Here is a 16,932-nt window from a genome sequence, read left to right as displayed (position 1 = left end):
CAGCCCCGCGACGGCCCCTCGCCCGGAGGCCGCGCCCCCGCTCCTGGGTCGCCCCGCCTCCGGCCGCCGTTGCCTGTGCCCGCGGAGAACCGTCCGGACCGAGCCTCTCCTCCACGTCCCCGGCTCATCCTGGGCCGCCCTCTGGCCCAGTTGCGTCACCGCGTCCCGCCCCCGGAGCTGGAGTCGAAGTTCTCGAGCCCAAAGACTTTCCGGGCTTGACGGCGCCGGGAGAGAGCACGGGCGTCAGGTAGGGGCGCGAGCTCCCTCTCCTTTGGACTCGGGGTCCCCGGGGCCTCAGGCTCGCCCCCGACCCGGAAGCCGCGCCCTCGGGCTCGGCCTGCCAGGCCAGGCCAGAGGCCAGAGCTCTAGACAGCCGGCAGCTTGCGTGGAGCTGCCGTGAGGGGCCGCCGTGCCAGCATCCCCCACCTCTTAGGGTCCCAGTATGTATCTAACCGGGGACAGGCCCACCCAGCCCCTGGGGTCATAGTCCTAGTCCCAGGACGGTCCCTTCGCAGGAAGGCAGTGGCCAACTCCTTGGCCTCCCAAAAGGGACCAACAGCCTTACCCCGGGGCCTGCACTGTTGTCCCGTTCTGAAACTTCTCTCTGCTCATAGGAGTCCAACCTTGGCTCCCCCCACCACTGTCCAGGTCACCCTTCCATATACACAGTTCGTAGGCTTTCTCTAGAGCAAGTCTTTGCTTCCACAGGTTTTCCCCCTTTGCTTGTGAGCCATGGCAGCTTCTATGAAGGGCAAGGTGTGCGTGGTGACTGGTGCTTCCAGGGGTATTGGCCGCGGCATCGCCTTGCAGCTCTGCCAAGCCGGCGCCACAGTTTACATCACAGGCCGCCATATGGACACACTGCAGGCCACTGCTGAGGAGGTGGGTGCTTCCTCTTGAACCACAAGGCCCAAAACCACACCTTCCACTGATCCCTTACCTGAAGCCATGATATTCCTCAACAAAATGTGAATACTTAAACTAGAATAAGTAAAGCCCTTAAATAACTTGAGGTCAGATCAAATTTTGCCGCTGAGTTTTATGAAAAAACTTTCTGTCTGAGACCTTCAGGGGTTTAGGAATTGCAACTGAACGGTCGTAGACCTGTGCTTTCCTCTGTTTTAGGCAAGACTTTATTGAGTTGTGTACTTCACTTGACTTTTCTACAGGATTTCAGTTAAATAAATATGTGGTTTGCCAGGCACTGTGTGAACCACTGAGGTTAACCAAGACTGGTAAAATGTCACTTCTGCTTTTAAAAGATAGGGCCCAGCAGGCAATCAGAGGCAGATGCAGAATGCTCTGGGAGCATGGGTGAGCAATTAGGAAGCAAGGAGGTAAGAGGGTGGGACCCAGAGCATGGATCCGGAGAATAGGAGGATTGGCCTTGAATAAGGAATTTTTCTTCCTGTGAAGTTAGAGGATGGGGACACATCTGTGGAGGGTGTGATAGAACGGAAAGTAGAAATAGCTGAGAGTTTTGATTTTTCAGTTACCAGGTGGGAGCACTGGTGAGGTGACAGTCAGAGGGCTGGGACTGAATGAGAGTCACCATCGTGAACAATAAAAAAGAGACCCAACTGGTGTATCATGCTAGGCGAACCCTGTGTGCTGTGTTTCATCTCACTCCCGTGCCAGATGTATGTGTCACTCTGACGTGGGACACATACATCCTTGCCTGTGGATCTGGAGTGAGGATGTGGAGGCCAAAATGGCAGGCACTCACTTTTACTGACCTTCTCTTGATCTAAGACGAAAGAATTTCTTCCTCTAAATATTTTTGTTAGTGTCAACTACAGTAGGGGTTACATGGTGAATGGTGAAGGGTGGGAGCTCAGGGCATGAGAGATGGAAATGACCAAGGACAAGGAAAAAGAATGATACTCTTGTCCCAGGAGCAGCCCCCCCCCCACCTCCCCACCCCTGCTTTATTTGTCCCTTGCCTTCCACTAGCAGAGTTCAAGGCCTTGCGGCTGGTAGGCCTCAGTGAATGTAGATTTTAAACCTGGAATCTCAGTCCTTTGGGTCTTTAGGGAAAGGACCTAGCATTCCTGAAGCTCCTCAAACAGGCACCAGAGGGCAGTATTGCTCACCATCTTCCCTCAGCTGCTGGTCTCCATTCCTACTCTTACCCGCAGGCACCCCCCCCCCCCCCCATGCTGGGAATTGAAGAGAGTTGCCTTATGTCTCACACTCATCTGCAACTATAAACTCATACACCCTCTGTCGTTCACCAGGCACAATCTCGAGGGGGCCAGTGTGTGCCCGTGGTGTGCGATTCAAGCCAGGAGAGTGAAGTCCAAAGGCTGTTTGAGCAAGTGGATCAGGAACAGCAGGGGCGTCTGGATGTGCTAGTCAACAATGCCTATGCCGGAGTCCCGGTACCCTTTAAACTTTGATTCCAGATCCACATTCCTAACCTCCCCCTCTGACCCCGGGGTCCTCATCCTGGGCTCACTGTCCCTTTCACTATCCAGCCCTCATACCTTCCTGCCTTCAGATCATCCTTCATCACACTCCCTGTGTCTTCCAGGCAATTATGAAGAACATTAACAAGGCATTCTGGGAAAGCCCAGCCTCCATCTGGGATGATATCAATAATGTTGGATTGAGGTGAGTGTTCCCTTTGTCCCACCCCAAGAGCTGAGTTCTCCTCCCTCACTCAGCTGAGGGCCTGGACCTTTCCCCATATGCCCTCTCCTTGTCCCTCTGCCTTTCCCATCTCCCTTTTCTCCTTTTTGTCCCATTTGTCTCACACCTCTGGAGAATTTCCATTCAGGTAGATCTGTACCTGAGAATATTGACTTTTACCTCGTTTCTATCATGAATTTTCACCTGAACTTGCTCTTGGCCACTCTCCTGCCTCACTCTGCACATCCAAATGCATGGCCCAGAAGGGAGCCTCCTTTCCTCAGTAAGGCATACCACCTGTAGCTGTCATTAACAAAAATATTTAGGGAAAGAAATTCTTTTGTCTTAGATCAAGAGAAGGTCCATAAGAGCGAGTGCCTGCCATTTTAGCCTCCACATCCTCACTCCAGATCCGCAGGCAAGGGCATTCCCACGTCAGAGTTACACATACATCTGGCACAGGAGTGAGATGAAACACAGCACTCAGAGTTCGCCTAGTATGACACACTAGTTGGGTCTCTTTTTTATTGTTGGAATGATGGTGCCCTCTTGGAAACTGTACTCCGTGGATGTGATCAGCCACCTGTGGGAGTAACTAAGAGATTATCTGAAAATCTGTGACTAAAGCATTGAAGAACACCCACAGCTTCTAGTGGCAATCCCAGGGAAGCAGGATTAGAATCCAGCTGTGATTTCCAAGGTAGAAGAAAGATGATGAAGATACAGAGGGATGGTTAGCCAAGAGGCAAGAAAAGAAAGCCCAAAGAGCTGATAATTGGCAACGCCACACACTTAGCCCTCAAAAGAGAGAGGCTCTCCACAACCTGATCTCTTTTGAGTCAGAGTTTTGAACCTATAAGGCAGAGAGGCTCAGACCTTGGTCCCTGAGCCCTGATGAATTTTCCAAGATAAAGGCCACTTTGTGAGCCTTCTGGGAGTCTAGCAACACGTTCTCACCCCCACCCCCCCACATTCACATACACATTTACTGGTTGAGCGTCTGCCTTTGGCTCAGGGCGTGATCTCAGGATCGAGTCCCACATCGGGCTCCCTGCATGGAGCCTGCTTCTCCCTCTGCCTGTGTCTCTGCCTCTCTCTCTGTGCCTCTCATGAATAAATAAATAAAACCTTTTTAAGATTTATTTATTTATTTATGATAGAGAGAGAGAGAGAGAGGGGCAGAGACACAGGAGGAGGGAGAAGCAGGCTCCATGCCGGGAGCCCGACGCGGGACTCAATCCCGGGACTCCAGCATCGCGCCCTGGGCCAAAGGCAGGCGCTTAACGGCTGAGCCACCCAGGGATCCCCAAATAAAACCTTTTTTTAAAAAAAGAAAATATAACTCCCTCTACTTGTTTCCACTTGGAGGGTCCTGTTTCCCATGCAAATGAAGTACTTTTCTGGTTACTGAGTATGTGTGTGCTGGGTTTTCCCTACAAAAAAGGTGGAAAGCTGAGTTTTTGCTTTGCACTCATCCATTGGTGGTTTGTTTTACAAGTGTTCCTCTCAGAAAGTGGCCTCTAGCCCTTCATTCTCCAGCTCTGCAGCCACCCCCATGTGGCCCTCCCCCAGCTGACGCAGCCACTAGAGGGCAGAGGAAGCTTCCAGGGCTACAGCAGCTAGGCCAAAGAGAACATCATTTATTCCTTCTTCCTTGCCCCACCCTCTAGAGGCCACTACCTGTGCTCGGTGTATGGAGCACGGCTCATGGTACCAGCTGGCCAGGGGCTCATCGTGGTCATCTCCTCCATTGGAGGGCTGCAGTATTTCTTCAATGTCTCCTATGGTGTGGGCAAAGCTGCGGTGAGGACCCAATAGCCGCGGGTTAGGGAGGCATCAGACAGTGATGGTACCTATAGCTCAGGAGACATAATCCCCAGTGGTCAGAGTAGTACAGCCCACTGGCCCCCACGTCCTCCTCTGCCGCTCCACAGATAATTCCTCTGTCAGGGCTCTTGGGTGGCAAAATACTGGGGACCACTGACAGCTGAGACAGGGCTCCTGGGAAGGGCAGGGGCTGGGCATCCCAGCAAAAGCAGGGAAGGCAGGGGAGGAAGGCGATATGGCCAGGTACCCTGCTCTCACCCTGCCTTCTGTCCTTTACAGTGCGACAGGCTGGCTGCTGACTGTGCCCAGGAGCTGCGGCGCCATGGGGTCAGCTACGTGTCTCTGTGGCCAGGGATGGTGCAAACAGAACTAGTGAAGGAGGTCGTGGTGAAAAACGAAAATACTGACGATCCCCTGTTGAAACAGGTTGGCAAGAGGAGGGTGAGGGAGGTAGAGAATGCAGAGGACTCAGCCTCTCCATCCTCAATGACAAGACAGTAACCAGAGAGCCAGTCCTCCAGTGCCTACTACAGCAGGCTGAGCACTGGACACATGCTGTGCCCTTTCATCCTGTAAGGGAGATATCTCCATTTTACAGATGGCAAAACCAAAACTGGAAAGATTAGAAACTTGCTCAAAGTCATGTATGCCATAAGTGGAAAGGCCTCGTGCCCTGAGGCCTCTGCTTTTGACCCCTGCACTAAACTAACCTAGGAGGTCCAGACATAGCTGACATCCCAGGATGCTTCCACTTAGGAGAGGCAGTGGGTCCTGGTGCCGGAGTACAGGGCTCACCTGAATGTAGGGAAAAGTGGTTCCAACACCTTCTAAGATTCTGAGTCCTGCAGGTACAGTGATGAGGGCCTGTCTCTCCTGGAATAGAAACTGAAAGTGGGGAAGAAATGTGGGCAGTTCACTTGGAGATTAACCGTTCACTTCTCTGACCCCTGTGTTTCAGCTCAGATCTAATTTCTCCTCTGCAGAGACCACAGAAATGAGTGGCAAATGTGTGGTGGCTTTGGCAACAGGTAAAGAGGTTGGAGACAGGTGGTAACAAGAAGGGCCTGAAGAATCTGCAGGGTGAGTCCTAGCTCAGGAAGTGGTTGAGGAATATGCCCTTCTTTTCTCTGGCTTCTGGAGACCCAAAGCAGCCCTGTTTGAGGTTTGGGAGCCTCAGGAACTGGCTTACAAGAAGTATAGGAAACTTCCTAGGAATAGGGAGAAATAATTCTGGGCACCCAAACCTGTCTGAGCGCTACCCAGTCCCATCGGGCCCAAACCTTGTCACACTGTGTCACTTCCTTGCCTTCTCAGCTGTCATTTGTGCTCACAGACCCCAATATCCTGAGCCTGAGTGGGAAGGTGCTGCCATCTTGTGACCTTGCTCGCCGCTACAGCCTTCAGGATGTGGATGGTAAGAGCTCTGGCCCAGCAGCCAGCCTGGACCTCCCTTCCTCCATTGCGTGCTCACTCCTCCTTCTCCCACACTCTCTCCCTATTCCTTCTTCCCTCACATCCCACTTGGGCTCTTCAGCCAGGGTAGAGGTGTTTATGGAGTGGGAAGTGAGGTTCTAACCTTCCTCTTCTTCCTGTGGTCCACAGGCCGCCCCATCCAAGACTATTTGTCTTTGAGCTCGGTTCTCTCCCATGCCTCTAGCCTGGGCTGGCTGGCCTCCTACTTGCCTGGCTTCCTTCGTATGCCCAAGTGGATTATGACCCTCTACGCTAGCAAATTCTAACCGTCCTGGCCTGATGTCACAACTCTGTTCTCTCTCAGGCTACATGGTATGGCAGGTCTCAGTGAAACAAGGCAGGCTCTTCTGCCTACCACATACCCTTGATAGGAAGAGAAAGCTTCCACTGTGTTTCCTGGGTGAGCCCTGGGGCCCCTAAGGGATCCCCCTTTATGCCTTAATTTTACCTGCCCCTACATTTTACTCTTTGCCTTAGTGTTAAAAAATATTCTGGGGGCTAATAAAAGTCTCATTTCTCTTTCAGTGAGTTTTGACTGTTGATTCTGTGCTCAGCAAAGTGTTAAGTACTTGAGAGAAAGACTACAAGATATGCAAAATGTTCGGGTCCTCAAGGAGTACCATTCCCAGGACAAAGCCCCTTTCCTCCAGGTGTGCTCATGCTCTTCCCTGTAGAGCTGCCTATCTCAGGGCACCTGCCCTTTGACTGCGAGGACTGTTTCCACACCCTCAGCTGGGGAACAAGGTCCCTCCACAACCAGAACCAGGCATACTCCTGTCTCAGGACTTTCCCACCCCCTCATTCCACCATCTCTTTGGGCGATGGCTGCTGCCTTCTAGCTGGGCCTGATTTCAGGGCAGCTAGGGCAGATTCTTTAGCATTTATGATTTCCTGGCATTTGGGAGGAAAGTAGTGTCCAAATCCAAGTGAAAGGCAGAGGAATAGCTGATGGTGCTGACATACTTTCATCCTTCCTCTTGGGATGGTATCACCTGAATTGCTTCCTGAGGAACTGACTGCAAGAGCCCTTTAGGCCCTGCTCCAGGGGCTGTCCCAGCCTGAGACAAGGCAGTAGGGTGTGTGTGGCAAGGAGGAGCCAAGAGCCACTCTGAGGGAGCCTTTGCAGCAACAGCCTAGATGGCCATCGGTGGAATGGGATGGCTGCTGTCAGTCAGAGGTGCAAAAATCATTTCTAATCTTTGGAAAATGCAAAGTGAGAGCTGAGGCTTCCCAAAGCTGCCATAGCATGTGCAGAGCTATGACCTTCCTGTGGCTTTTGGGAACGGCTCTGCTTACTGTCCCAGTGATGTGCTAGGGCAGTTCAGCGGCTTGTGAGTGCTGGCTGTGCTTCTCTTCCAACTCTGCAATCAGTGGTAACTTCACGTTTGTTGCTTGAATTTAGCCACAGTGAGAGTATAGAAGCCACAGAAACCAACAAAGGCTGCTAATCAGGGTTTTTATTTTTTTAAAGAGCTGGCTTAGCACATGACTAGAACTATGTACCTAAATGCCACCATTTGCCCAAGCACTCTATTTAGATCACAGTGGTCAGATATTCTTAGCACCCTCTCACCCCCTTCCACTCACCACCCAAAGTTCCTATTATCTCCTAAGGCTGGTGATGGATAGAGGCATTGCCTAAATGCAATATGAATAAGGGCTTCTAGACCTCTTGCAGCCTTCCACAGCTACCATTAGAACAAATCCTTGCTTGATGGTGTTGTTTTCTAAAGACCGCAAGGGATTATGGAAAGAATATGGGCCTCAGAGTCATGTAAATCTACATACAAATTTTGACCCCACCACTTTGGGAATAAAATGAAATAACATGTATAAAACACAAGGCAGTATGTAGCCATCTAAGTTGTCAGTTCCTCCCTTTTTTCTCTGGGCCGCCAACATACCATCCAGACTGAGGAAGACCCGGAAACTTCGGGGCCACATGAGCCATGGCCACGGCCGCATTGGCAAGCACCAGAAGCACCCAGGAGGCCAGGGTAATGCTGGTGGCATGCATCATCACAGGATCAACTTTGACAAATATCACCCAGGTTACTTTGGAAAAGTCGGTATGAGACATTACCACTTAAAGAGAAACCAGAGCTTTTGCCCAACTGTCAACCTTGATAAAGTGTGGACCTTAGTCAGTGAGCAGACACAGGTAAATGCCGCCAAAAACAAGGCTGGAGCTGCTCCTATTATCGATGTGCGATCGGGCTACTACAAAGTTTTGGGAAAGGGAAAGCTCCCAAAACAGCCTATCATCGTGAAGGCCAAATTCTTCAGTAGAAGAGCTGAGGAAACGATAAAGGGTGTGGGGGGTGCCTGCGTTCTGTTAGCTTGAAGCCACATAGGGGGAGGTTCATTAAATGCTAACAAGTGCTAAAAAAAAAAAAAAAAAAACCAGTTCCTTCTCTTGACAAATATTAAAGAATGTGCGCTGCTCCAATCACCACCATTCTTGGCTTTGGGAGGAGCACAGAGCACAAGACAAACCAGGCCCTGGCCCACAAAGGACTTTCACTTCAGCCCCAGAAGACCTTAGGAGCCATCTAGATTTTCCACTGACCAGAGGAAGTGGGGGAGCTGAGGGCCCCAGGGTCCACATCACATGGAGTTAAACCTAGTGGGTTTTTTTTTTTTTTTTTTAGATTTTATTTATTTATTCATGAGAGACACACACACACAGAGGCAGAGACATAGGTAGAGAGAGAAGCAGGCTTCCTGCAGGGAGTCCGATGTGGGACTCAATCCTACCTCAGTCCTGGTCTAACTGGTCCTCAGTTGCAGGAAAACAGAGGGCAGTGTTCTTTCTGGTACAACACCCTGCTTCCCCCTAACAGGCATCAGTTACTCTTCAAAACAAGCAATAGAGTAACAGTGCTCTGAGGGAAAGAAATGTGGACAGTGAGTTTTGATTGGAGGCACAAGAGATTCAACATCTAAGAAACCCAGTAACAGTCTCAGGACATTGAGGGGATTGACATTTCTTCTAAAAACTGTGTATTAAATGCCTACACTCTTCCCAGCACCATGTCAGACACCAGGAAAGACTAGTTAAGTTTGTGAGACAAGTGTGATGGCCAAGTTTACACGGAGTACCCTGAGAATACTGGAGGAAGCAACTAGCTCCATTAGAGAACCCAAGGAAGTGATACTAGCCAGAGACTTAAAAAATGGGGAAGGGGAGGCTTAATTCTTTCTTTCTTTCTTTTTTTAATTATTTCTAATTTAAAAAATAAGTGGTACATACGAAGGCATAAAGGCAGTCCTTTTCTCTCCTAGACTCCCTCATCGTCACATGAAGCACAAGCAGCTTCCAGTTCCTCTGCTCTTCTAGCACACAAGTTCAGGCAGGCCCCAGACCCCCAACCTCGCTCCAAGCCAGCTGGCCCACTTCTGAGCTCCCAAAGCACCTCAGTACAGAGGGTAGCGGCGTTCACTCAGAGAAGGTCCAGCCTGTCCCCTCCTCAGCCCCTGCTCAGGGTGGATTCTGCATCTGCAGCTCGGCGTGAGCACTCCGGGCTGGGTCAGCCTGGTCAAACGGGAAGCCCCGCGGCTGTGTGAACAGGCCCGAGCAGTGACCCACATGATTGCATGCAGGGTGGGGTGGTTGGCCAAGGTGCGTATCAGGGAGGGGCCAGCACAGAGATGAGCAGGGGTGACCCTGGATGCCTGGAGGCAGGAACCGAGAGATTTTGCAGGGAAAGGCAGAGATGAGGATGTCGTAACACTCCCAGGAAAGTGAAGCCTGAAAGGAATGAGAGTTGTGTGGCCTGGGAGGCATCCTGGCTATGCTGACCTCTCCTGTTTCTTTGAGTCCCCACCCTGGGTCTCCCCATGGTCATCTCATTGTCTCCTGGTGATAACTGAAAGCACTTTGAGAACCAGATCTTTGTTTTATGAGGCCTGCCTGCACCTGTCACCTTTCCCTGCCCAGGGCTGGGTACAGAGGAGGCTGCAGCTGACGCCAGATGACCAGGAAATTGAAGGGCAGGGAGAAGACTCAGCACAGGGGCCAGGGAAGGAGCAGGAGAGGATGGGCTGTGGTGCCAGGAGGAGCAATGTAAGGATGGGGGCCTGAGAGGGCCTAGGCAGAAGGGTCCAGAGACAGGGCTTTGTGGAGGAGTAGACTAACCAAGTGGGTGAGGACCAGGGACCAAATGGGATGGGGGCAGGCTGTAGCAAAGTGACTTCTGAGGTTACCATGGGATCTCTGCCCAGCGATAGGGAGACCAAGGAGCTGGAGGGGCCTCAAGAAAGATCTCAGAAGAATCGAGGCCTTGGAAGACTATGGGTAGGTAGGAGCGAGAAGAAGGAAAATGGGCAGCCCTGCCCCCAGCTACTTCATCTTTATTCCCCCACTGGGCTCGGGCTCCTGTGGGGCCCTCATGTGGGCTTTTCTTTCCCCTTGCCTGAATCCCCATCCCACTCTCACATCACCCACAGGGGCCTTCAGGAACTGATGGGAACAACTCCCCAGTGACTTGTCCTGAAAGCCGGAATCTACCCCTCTACCCAGCCTTTGCTCATCTCTGTGCTGGCCCATCCCCAACACACACCTTGGCCAACCACCCCACCCCGCATGCAACTGTGGGTGTCTGCTCTGGCCCATCCACACAGCCGCGGGGCTTCCCGTTTGACCAGGCTGACCCAGCCCGGAGTGCTCACGCCGAGCTGCAGATGCAGAATCCACCCTGAGCAGGGGCTGAGGAGGGGACAGGCTGGACCTTCTCTGAGTGAACGCCGCTACCCTCTGTACTGAGGTGCCTTGGGGAGCTCAGAAGTGGGCCAGCTGGCTTGGAGCGAGGTTGGGGGTCTGGGGCCTGCCTGAACTTGTGTGCCAGAAGAGCAGAGGAACTGGAAGCTGCTTGTGCTTCATGTGACAATGAGGGAGTCTAGGAGGGAAAAGGACCCCATTTTAGGCCCCTGGAAATGGAGGGGCCTGTGAGAAATGCTGGGGAAGAGGCAGAGGGAGGAAGGAGAGTCAGCTTGCTGCTATCTCTGTTAGCAGATGCAGACTCAGATGCACCTGTCCTCCAGAGTGAGCAGGTCTTGGCTCCCCACTCCTTGGAGAGGTGGTTGCAGAAGAAACAAGGAAAGCCAGAACTCCACAGACAATGCTGGCATCCCTAGAGGGGCTCATGCCGGTGGGAGCAAAGGTAACTCAGTGTTGGACTTTTACTTTCTCTTGAACAAAACTAAGCCAGCCAGAGACTTGCATTACGGTAGGAGCTGAGGGAGTTAGCATCCACTGAGCACCTGCACTGACCTAGACCATCCGCCTAGGTCTTACTTAATCTTTTCACATCTGCCACATGAGGTCAGGTACTGATTACAGCTTTGGAAACTCAAAAAGGCTCACAAATTTGAGGAACTTGTCTAGGTTGCAAGTTTTTATAGCAAAAGTGTCTAGCTTCAATGTATGACTCCAGAGTGTGGGCTCTTTCCCCACTGCCTCTAATGCTTGGGTTGTTTGGTTTTGTTTGGTTTTGTTTGGTTTTGGTTTGGGAGGATCTTTTCTTTTTAGCAGAGAGGGTTGGAGATTGGGCAGGATGGTGAAAGGATTCCCAAGTTCACTCAACCCAAGGATACCCTGGCCAACTTCACAGTTGCTCTTCCCTCACCTTGACCCTCTCCCTTCTTTGCCTTTGCTCCAGCTGATCTGCTCCCTAAGGTGCCATTGCCTCCCAGCCCCAGCTCCATTACCACTTGCTAGAATTGTCTTCACAGGGCCCATTTCAACCAGAAACTTCTGCCTTCTTCCATCGTTCCTTCCCTTTTCTGGGAACATCTGACAATCACTTGGCTCTTGACTAGTATCAGAGCCACAGATGTCCTCATCCCATCCCCTAGATAAGGTTGACAATCGCCCCAGGTCAGGGGTTGGATCTTGAACCCTTCACCTCTCCTACACACACACACACACACACACACACACACACACACACACACTCACAGAAACTTTGAACCCTACAGACAGATTGGAACAGTGCCTGGAGTGTCCACACCACCCAGAGGGTGGCTGAGCTCACAGGCCCAATGGGAGCCCCATGGAGAGGGACTCCCTTCCCCACCTGGTATCAGATGTACCAGTCCGCCTATGTACCCAGGACTGACCCTCCCCACACTACTGCTCTCCATATTCCTCAGCCCTTGGCCTCAATCCCACTCATCACACACATCTCCAAAGTCTCTTTACCCCCTGTTCAGTGGCCTGGGCCTGGGAGAGGACTGCCTGGCAAGGCTGCCAGCTGTGGGGACCCTAGGGAACCCTGGGAGGCTGGCCAACCCAAGGCAAGTTCCTTGAATCTCAACTCCAGGCCCTTCCTGCTCCACCCCTCCCCTCAGAACTCAAACCTGTCATGAATGTGCACAGGAGACTGGCACATGGTGCTACTGCTGTCAGCACTTTTGGGTGTACTCGTTCCTTATTCAGAGCACTGAGATCCCACAGCACTCCCTGTCCCTTACCTCCCACATTACTCAGGCCTGCCCATGAGGCCTGGAGTGCAGCCACCCCTGACGACCCCTCCCTACCCAAGCTCCCCACCCTGGGATCTGAGAGTCTTGGCTCCCCTCCTAATCCCTGCCCCAGTCCAGTGGAGCACAGTGTGCATCCTCTGACCTAAACTGCTCACCATTTATTCATTCACTCTTTCATTATTCCCCAGGACTCCCACCACCACCACCAACTCTTTGTCAGTCCTTTCTTTAATTCTCCTTGGGGCACTTATAACTGGCTAAAATCACTTCTTGTATGTATTTGTTTCTACAAGGTGTGTCTCCCTGACTCAAGTATAAGCTCAATGACAGCAGGGGCGGTCTCCGTCACTGCTGTGGGGTGAGCTGTTCTGGGGCTCAATGATTGCTGCTTGATGACTGGCTGGATTGTGTAAATGTTCATTGAGCAAGCGCTGTGGCACCAGGCTAGGTGAGGGGACATGCGATCAAACCAGCCTCCTTGGGTAGTTCACAGTGAGAGTGGAAATGGGGATGCTACACCCCATAGACCTCACTGATGGAGTGGCACAGAGGAGGTGTGCAGCCAGCCACAAACCCAGGGTCCTATCCCATACTGACAGCCCCAGCCGTGAGCTCGCTTCCCTGGGAAATCTCCCCACCCTAGAAGGGCAGCTCCCCTCAACCATAGGACACATCCAGCATACACCCCTCTCTATAAGGGCATGACTGTAACCTTACACTTGCTTATACAGTTGTCCGCCTCTCTACAGTATTTTCATCATCCAGAAAGTTCTACTGGACAGTCCTACACTGGGCCATAAGCTCCATGAGGGCAAGGACTATATCTGTGTTTTTCTCAACACTATGACTCCCATGCCTGTCACTGTGTCCAGCACAGAGGACACTTAGTTGCTATCTGTTGAATGATTGAAGGGAATAAGGAAGGGGTAAGGTCTGGGCCTATCCCCAAGGAAGCAGTTCCTTCTTTCCCGGACTAGTTAGTTTGTCCCCTATGTTCATCTATCAACTCGAGCATCTAACCCTTTCTGCTCCAGGTACACACAGTCTTACCTTGTTCCACGGCTTTTTTTCTCATGTGGGTATAAAACCTCAGGGCTGCTGCCTGGCACTACTCACATTTTATATGCCCTATACACAAAGGGCCCCCTGGAGTTGTGCAATGGTGGTTGCCTCTCAGGCCCTGCCAGGCAGTGAGGTTCTTGGCCACATTCCTAACGCCACCAGTGCTCTTGATGTAGGCAGGCTGGGTCCAAGGACCTGGAGGGGGTTCCACAGCACCAGCCAAGAGGGTCCTTGGCTTCATATAGGATAAAATTCAAACTTGAGTCAGGAGGAGGTAAGAGCAGAGTTTACTGAATAGCATAAGTGACAGAGTATGCAGATGGAGTGTCTCAGAAAAGGAGTGGGTCTCCCCATTGCTTGGGGTTAAAGGGTTTATATTGGAAAAAGGTCCAGGGCACATGTTCTTTCAGGCATCCAGGGTAGGGCCCAATCAAAGGCAAATGTCAGGTGTTATTCCATAAATCATTGAAGATAGAAGGTTTTGACACCAATGTCCACAGTGGTTTGTTTGAAGCTAATATCCTGCAACATGCTCAGGATCTGGTTCTTCTTAGATGTTATCAGGTGTTTAGGGACCTGGGATGAAACTCAGGGAATGACTAACTTTCTAGCCTCCCTCTTGGAGTGGGAACAAAGGAGTCCTTCTTTAGTTTACTCAGATGCAAGGTGAAATATAGAGCATAAGTAAATGAAACCCATGTTTCTCTGGAAACAGAAGTGGAGCCCCCGCCCCAACCTTTTTAAAGGATTTTATTTATTTATTCATGAGAGACCAGAGAGAGAGGCAGAGACATTGGTAGAGGGAGAAGCAGATTCCCTGAGGGGGGGCCAATGTGGGACTCCATCCCAGGACCCCAGGACCACAACCTGAGCCAAAGGCAGATGCTCAACCACTGAGCCATCCAGGATCCTAGGAGTGGAGCCCTTCTACAATGGAGTCCCTTCAGCTTCCTGTCTCACTCTGAGCAATTTTAAGGCAATGCTGTCATCTTCACGACCCCCTGTGTAGTGCCTGGCTCCTGCAACAGAGGCTCCAGTTCTGGCTTGGGGAGTTTTTCCAGCTTTTCAGCCCAATTCCTGGATGCTTTCCCTGCATCTCTTCCCCCAGAAATGACAGCATGAGTCAGCACCCACTGTGCCCTCGGTGAAATATGAGGCTCTTTTGTGGGGACTTTCCCTTTGGGGTCCTTCTGTCTTTTGGGTCTGCCCTCCCCTATCATCAGTGAGCCTGATTCTTCCTTTTCCCCAGTCAGGAAATGTGCTATGGGCATATGGTGGCACTGTGGGCCACTGAAGAATCTTCCTAGCCTGGCAGGAGAAACTGGGGAGCAGAGAGAAGAGAAAAAAGTCCAAGCACTCAGGCCAAGTGCTCAAGGAACTCCAGGACTGGGGGAATCGGCAGCGTAGAGGATCTTCTTGGGCTTTCTGTCACTCTGGTCCACTGGTCTATCCCAAGGATTAGAACCTTTCAGGACTTTGGGATGGGTCCTTAAATGTCTTCTACCACATTGTCCAAAAGTGGCTTAATAACACCTGTTTGATTACCTCCCATTATGGTAAACTCACAACTCACTCATTCCATCTTTAGACAGCTTCAATTATTATAAAGTCTGTCCTCATAATGGGTCCATCTCCACTCACTGACTGCCCCCTCCTCACATTCCTCTCTACTCCCTGTATTTCTACATGATAACCCCTTTCCCATACCTGTGGCTGGAGAGTTTAAAGTAGGAGGATCAAAGCTTTACACTTTCAGTATATATGTTGTGCTTAATGAAGCACAAGTTTCACAACAAGAAAAAAAAATTAGGAGTTTAAGAAAACAAACTATAAACCATTATATATCACCAGATCCAGAACAAATTCCTCTTGACCTCAGTCTGGGTCAGCGCCCATTCCTCATGGGCCCCTGATCTACCCTAGCTTACATGCTGACATGTCTGTCTCACCCATGAGACCTGTTCTGTCCAATACTAGCCTCTTAGCCCCATGTAGCTGTTGGAACATAAATTAAAACTAGATTAGTAAAAAAAAAACAAAACAAACAAACAAAAAAAAACTAGATTAGTATAAATCAACTGCACTAGGCGCATTTCAGGTGCTCAATAGCCACAAGGCGCTAGTGGTGACCATACTGGATTGCACAGACATTGAACATTTCCACATTGCGGGAAGTTCTGGCCTAGTAAAGCACTGTATTAAGTCTAGTTCCAGGAAGACAGAAGCCAAGTCTTTCTGGTCCTGCACCGTATCCCTGGCACCCAGCACACTCTCAGGTCCAGCTCTGATCCTAAACAAATATCAAGAGATTTCATTCATGGTCACACTGCACGAGGCCTACCACCAGTGCCAGTACCCACCTCTTCTTTAGTCTCCCTGCCTCCAGACTATGGCTTCTAGCCAAACTTTGATTGGGGCCCTGACCCAGGGCTCATGATCTCTTTCCTCCCTCCAACCAGCTCCGGTCCATGACTGGCTCAGGTTTCTAGGAACAGTGTCAGTGTGTGTGTGTGTGTGTGTGTGTGTGTGTGTGTTTGTGTGTGTGTTAGGGAGTGGTTGCAAATAAATAACTGGCACGGAAGAGGTGGTCAGCATGAAGAGAACCAGAGTTCTAGGCCTCAAGAAGCTCAAATCTGAGCCTCTAGCAATGGCTGTTCCTACCTATGCGGTGGGCAGCCACCCGGGCTTTGGTTTGAATTCTGGCTGTGTTTCCTCCCAACTGTATGACATTGGGCAAGCAACTTAATCTCTGTGAAGCCACTGTATGCATTGTTTCCTTGTTTTAAATAAGGATAGTAATACCAACTTGATATAGGCAGTGAGTATATTATTATTATTATTATTTTTAAATATTTTATTTTTTCATGAGAGACACAGAGAGAGAGGCAGAGGGAGAAGCAGGCTCCATGCAGGGAACCCGACGTGGGACTCGATCCTGGGTCTCCAGGATCAGGCCCTGGGCTAAAGGCGGCGCTAAACCGCTGAGCCACCTGGGCTGCCCGGCAGTGAGTATATTAAATAACATGTGTGGGATTCAGTTGGTACTCAGTTATTGCTTGTTCCTTCCTCGACATAGAGGGCAGGAAGATCTCTTCCTTAAACATTATTCAGATCACGGCCCTCAGACACCTGTGTGGTTCCCATCTCCCACACAGGAAACCAGATATAACTCCTGATAGCTCCCTTTGCTTTAAAGCAAGGGGCTTGTCATTAATTCCATTGTTCTTGTCTCCAATTTATCTCCAAAGGTACCTGGCTATCTACCACCCAGGTCTGTTCTCTCCCCCACCTCCACATCCCAGTACATGCCTGAAATGCCCTTCCCGCCCTCTCTTTCCTAAACCCAGCCCTCTCTTCTCAGAAGTAGATTCTTTCATGAGACTCACTTCCTTTCTCAAGCCAACTTGATTCAACCTTCCCAGTTTCAATCACTAAAAATTATCACTAATTTTT

General features: G+C 50.8%; 2 protein-coding genes across 5 annotated transcripts; both read left to right on the top strand.

The window, feature by feature from the left end:
• Positions 1–35: 35 nt before the first annotated feature.
• DHRS1 (dehydrogenase/reductase 1) lies at positions 36–7,774 on the top strand. 3 transcript variants are annotated; one of them, XR_005363070.1, is made up of 10 exons: positions 36–247; positions 709–882; positions 2,238–2,381; positions 2,534–2,613; positions 4,302–4,434; positions 4,738–4,884; positions 5,417–5,486; positions 5,792–5,872; positions 6,061–6,331; positions 6,457–7,774. XR_005363070.1 is itself a non-coding variant. In XM_038544312.1 (10 exons), the coding sequence occupies exons 2-9, from the start codon at positions 733–735 to the stop codon at positions 6,195–6,197; spliced, it is 942 nt and encodes a 313-aa protein (XP_038400240.1). In that variant the 5' UTR covers positions 36–247; positions 709–732; the 3' UTR covers positions 6,198–6,243; positions 6,457–7,774. The 3 variants fall into 3 exon arrangements, 2 of the variants coding, with proteins under 2 accessions (XP_038400240.1, XP_038400239.1); XM_038544312.1 differs by having other exon boundaries at positions 6,061–6,243; XM_038544311.1 differs by lacking the exon at positions 6,457–7,774 and having other exon boundaries at positions 6,061–6,455.
• Positions 5,545–8,308, top strand: LOC102157274 (60S ribosomal protein L27a-like). 2 transcript variants are annotated; one of them, XM_038544313.1, is made up of 3 exons: positions 5,545–5,872; positions 6,457–6,581; positions 7,843–8,308. In XM_038544313.1, exons 2-3 carry the CDS (start codon positions 6,529–6,531, stop codon positions 8,273–8,275), a joined length of 486 nt encoding a protein of 161 aa, XP_038400241.1. In that variant the 5' UTR covers positions 5,545–5,872; positions 6,457–6,528; the 3' UTR covers positions 8,276–8,308. The 2 variants fall into 2 exon arrangements, with proteins under 2 accessions (XP_038400241.1, XP_038400242.1); XM_038544314.1 differs by lacking the exon at positions 5,545–5,872 and adding an exon at positions 6,194–6,331.
• The last annotated feature ends 8,624 nt before the right edge of the window (positions 8,309–16,932 follow it).

Source organism: Canis lupus, chromosome 8, assembly GCF_011100685.1.
Source record: "Canis lupus familiaris isolate Mischka breed German Shepherd chromosome 8, alternate assembly UU_Cfam_GSD_1.0, whole genome shotgun sequence".
NCBI lineage: Eukaryota > Metazoa > Chordata > Mammalia > Carnivora > Canidae > Canis > Canis lupus.
Note: the sequence above shows the minus strand (reverse complement) of the source record. Positions and strands in the feature narration are given on the sequence as shown.

What these genes read in the sequence shown, in the direction of transcription:
- LOC102157274 (XM_038544313.1), top strand. Translation starts at nt 6,529, where the DNA reads ATGTTCGGGTCCTCAAGGAGTACCATTCCCAGGACAAAGCCCCTTTCC. An exon ending in ACAAAGCCCCTTTCCTCCAG is followed by an intron (nt 6,582 to 7,842) that starts GTGTGCTCATGC and finishes CATACCATCCAG; the next exon opens with ACTGAGGAAGACCCGGAAAC.
- DHRS1 (XM_038544312.1), top strand. Translation starts at nt 733, where the DNA reads ATGGCAGCTTCTATGAAGGGCAAGGTGTGCGTGGTGACTGGTGCTTCC. An exon ending in TGCAGGCCACTGCTGAGGAG is followed by an intron (nt 883 to 2,237) that starts GTGGGTGCTTCC and finishes GTCGTTCACCAG; the next exon opens with GCACAATCTCGAGGGGGCCA. An exon ending in ATCAATAATGTTGGATTGAG is followed by an intron (nt 2,614 to 4,301) that starts GTGAGTGTTCCC and finishes CCCACCCTCTAG; the next exon opens with AGGCCACTACCTGTGCTCGG.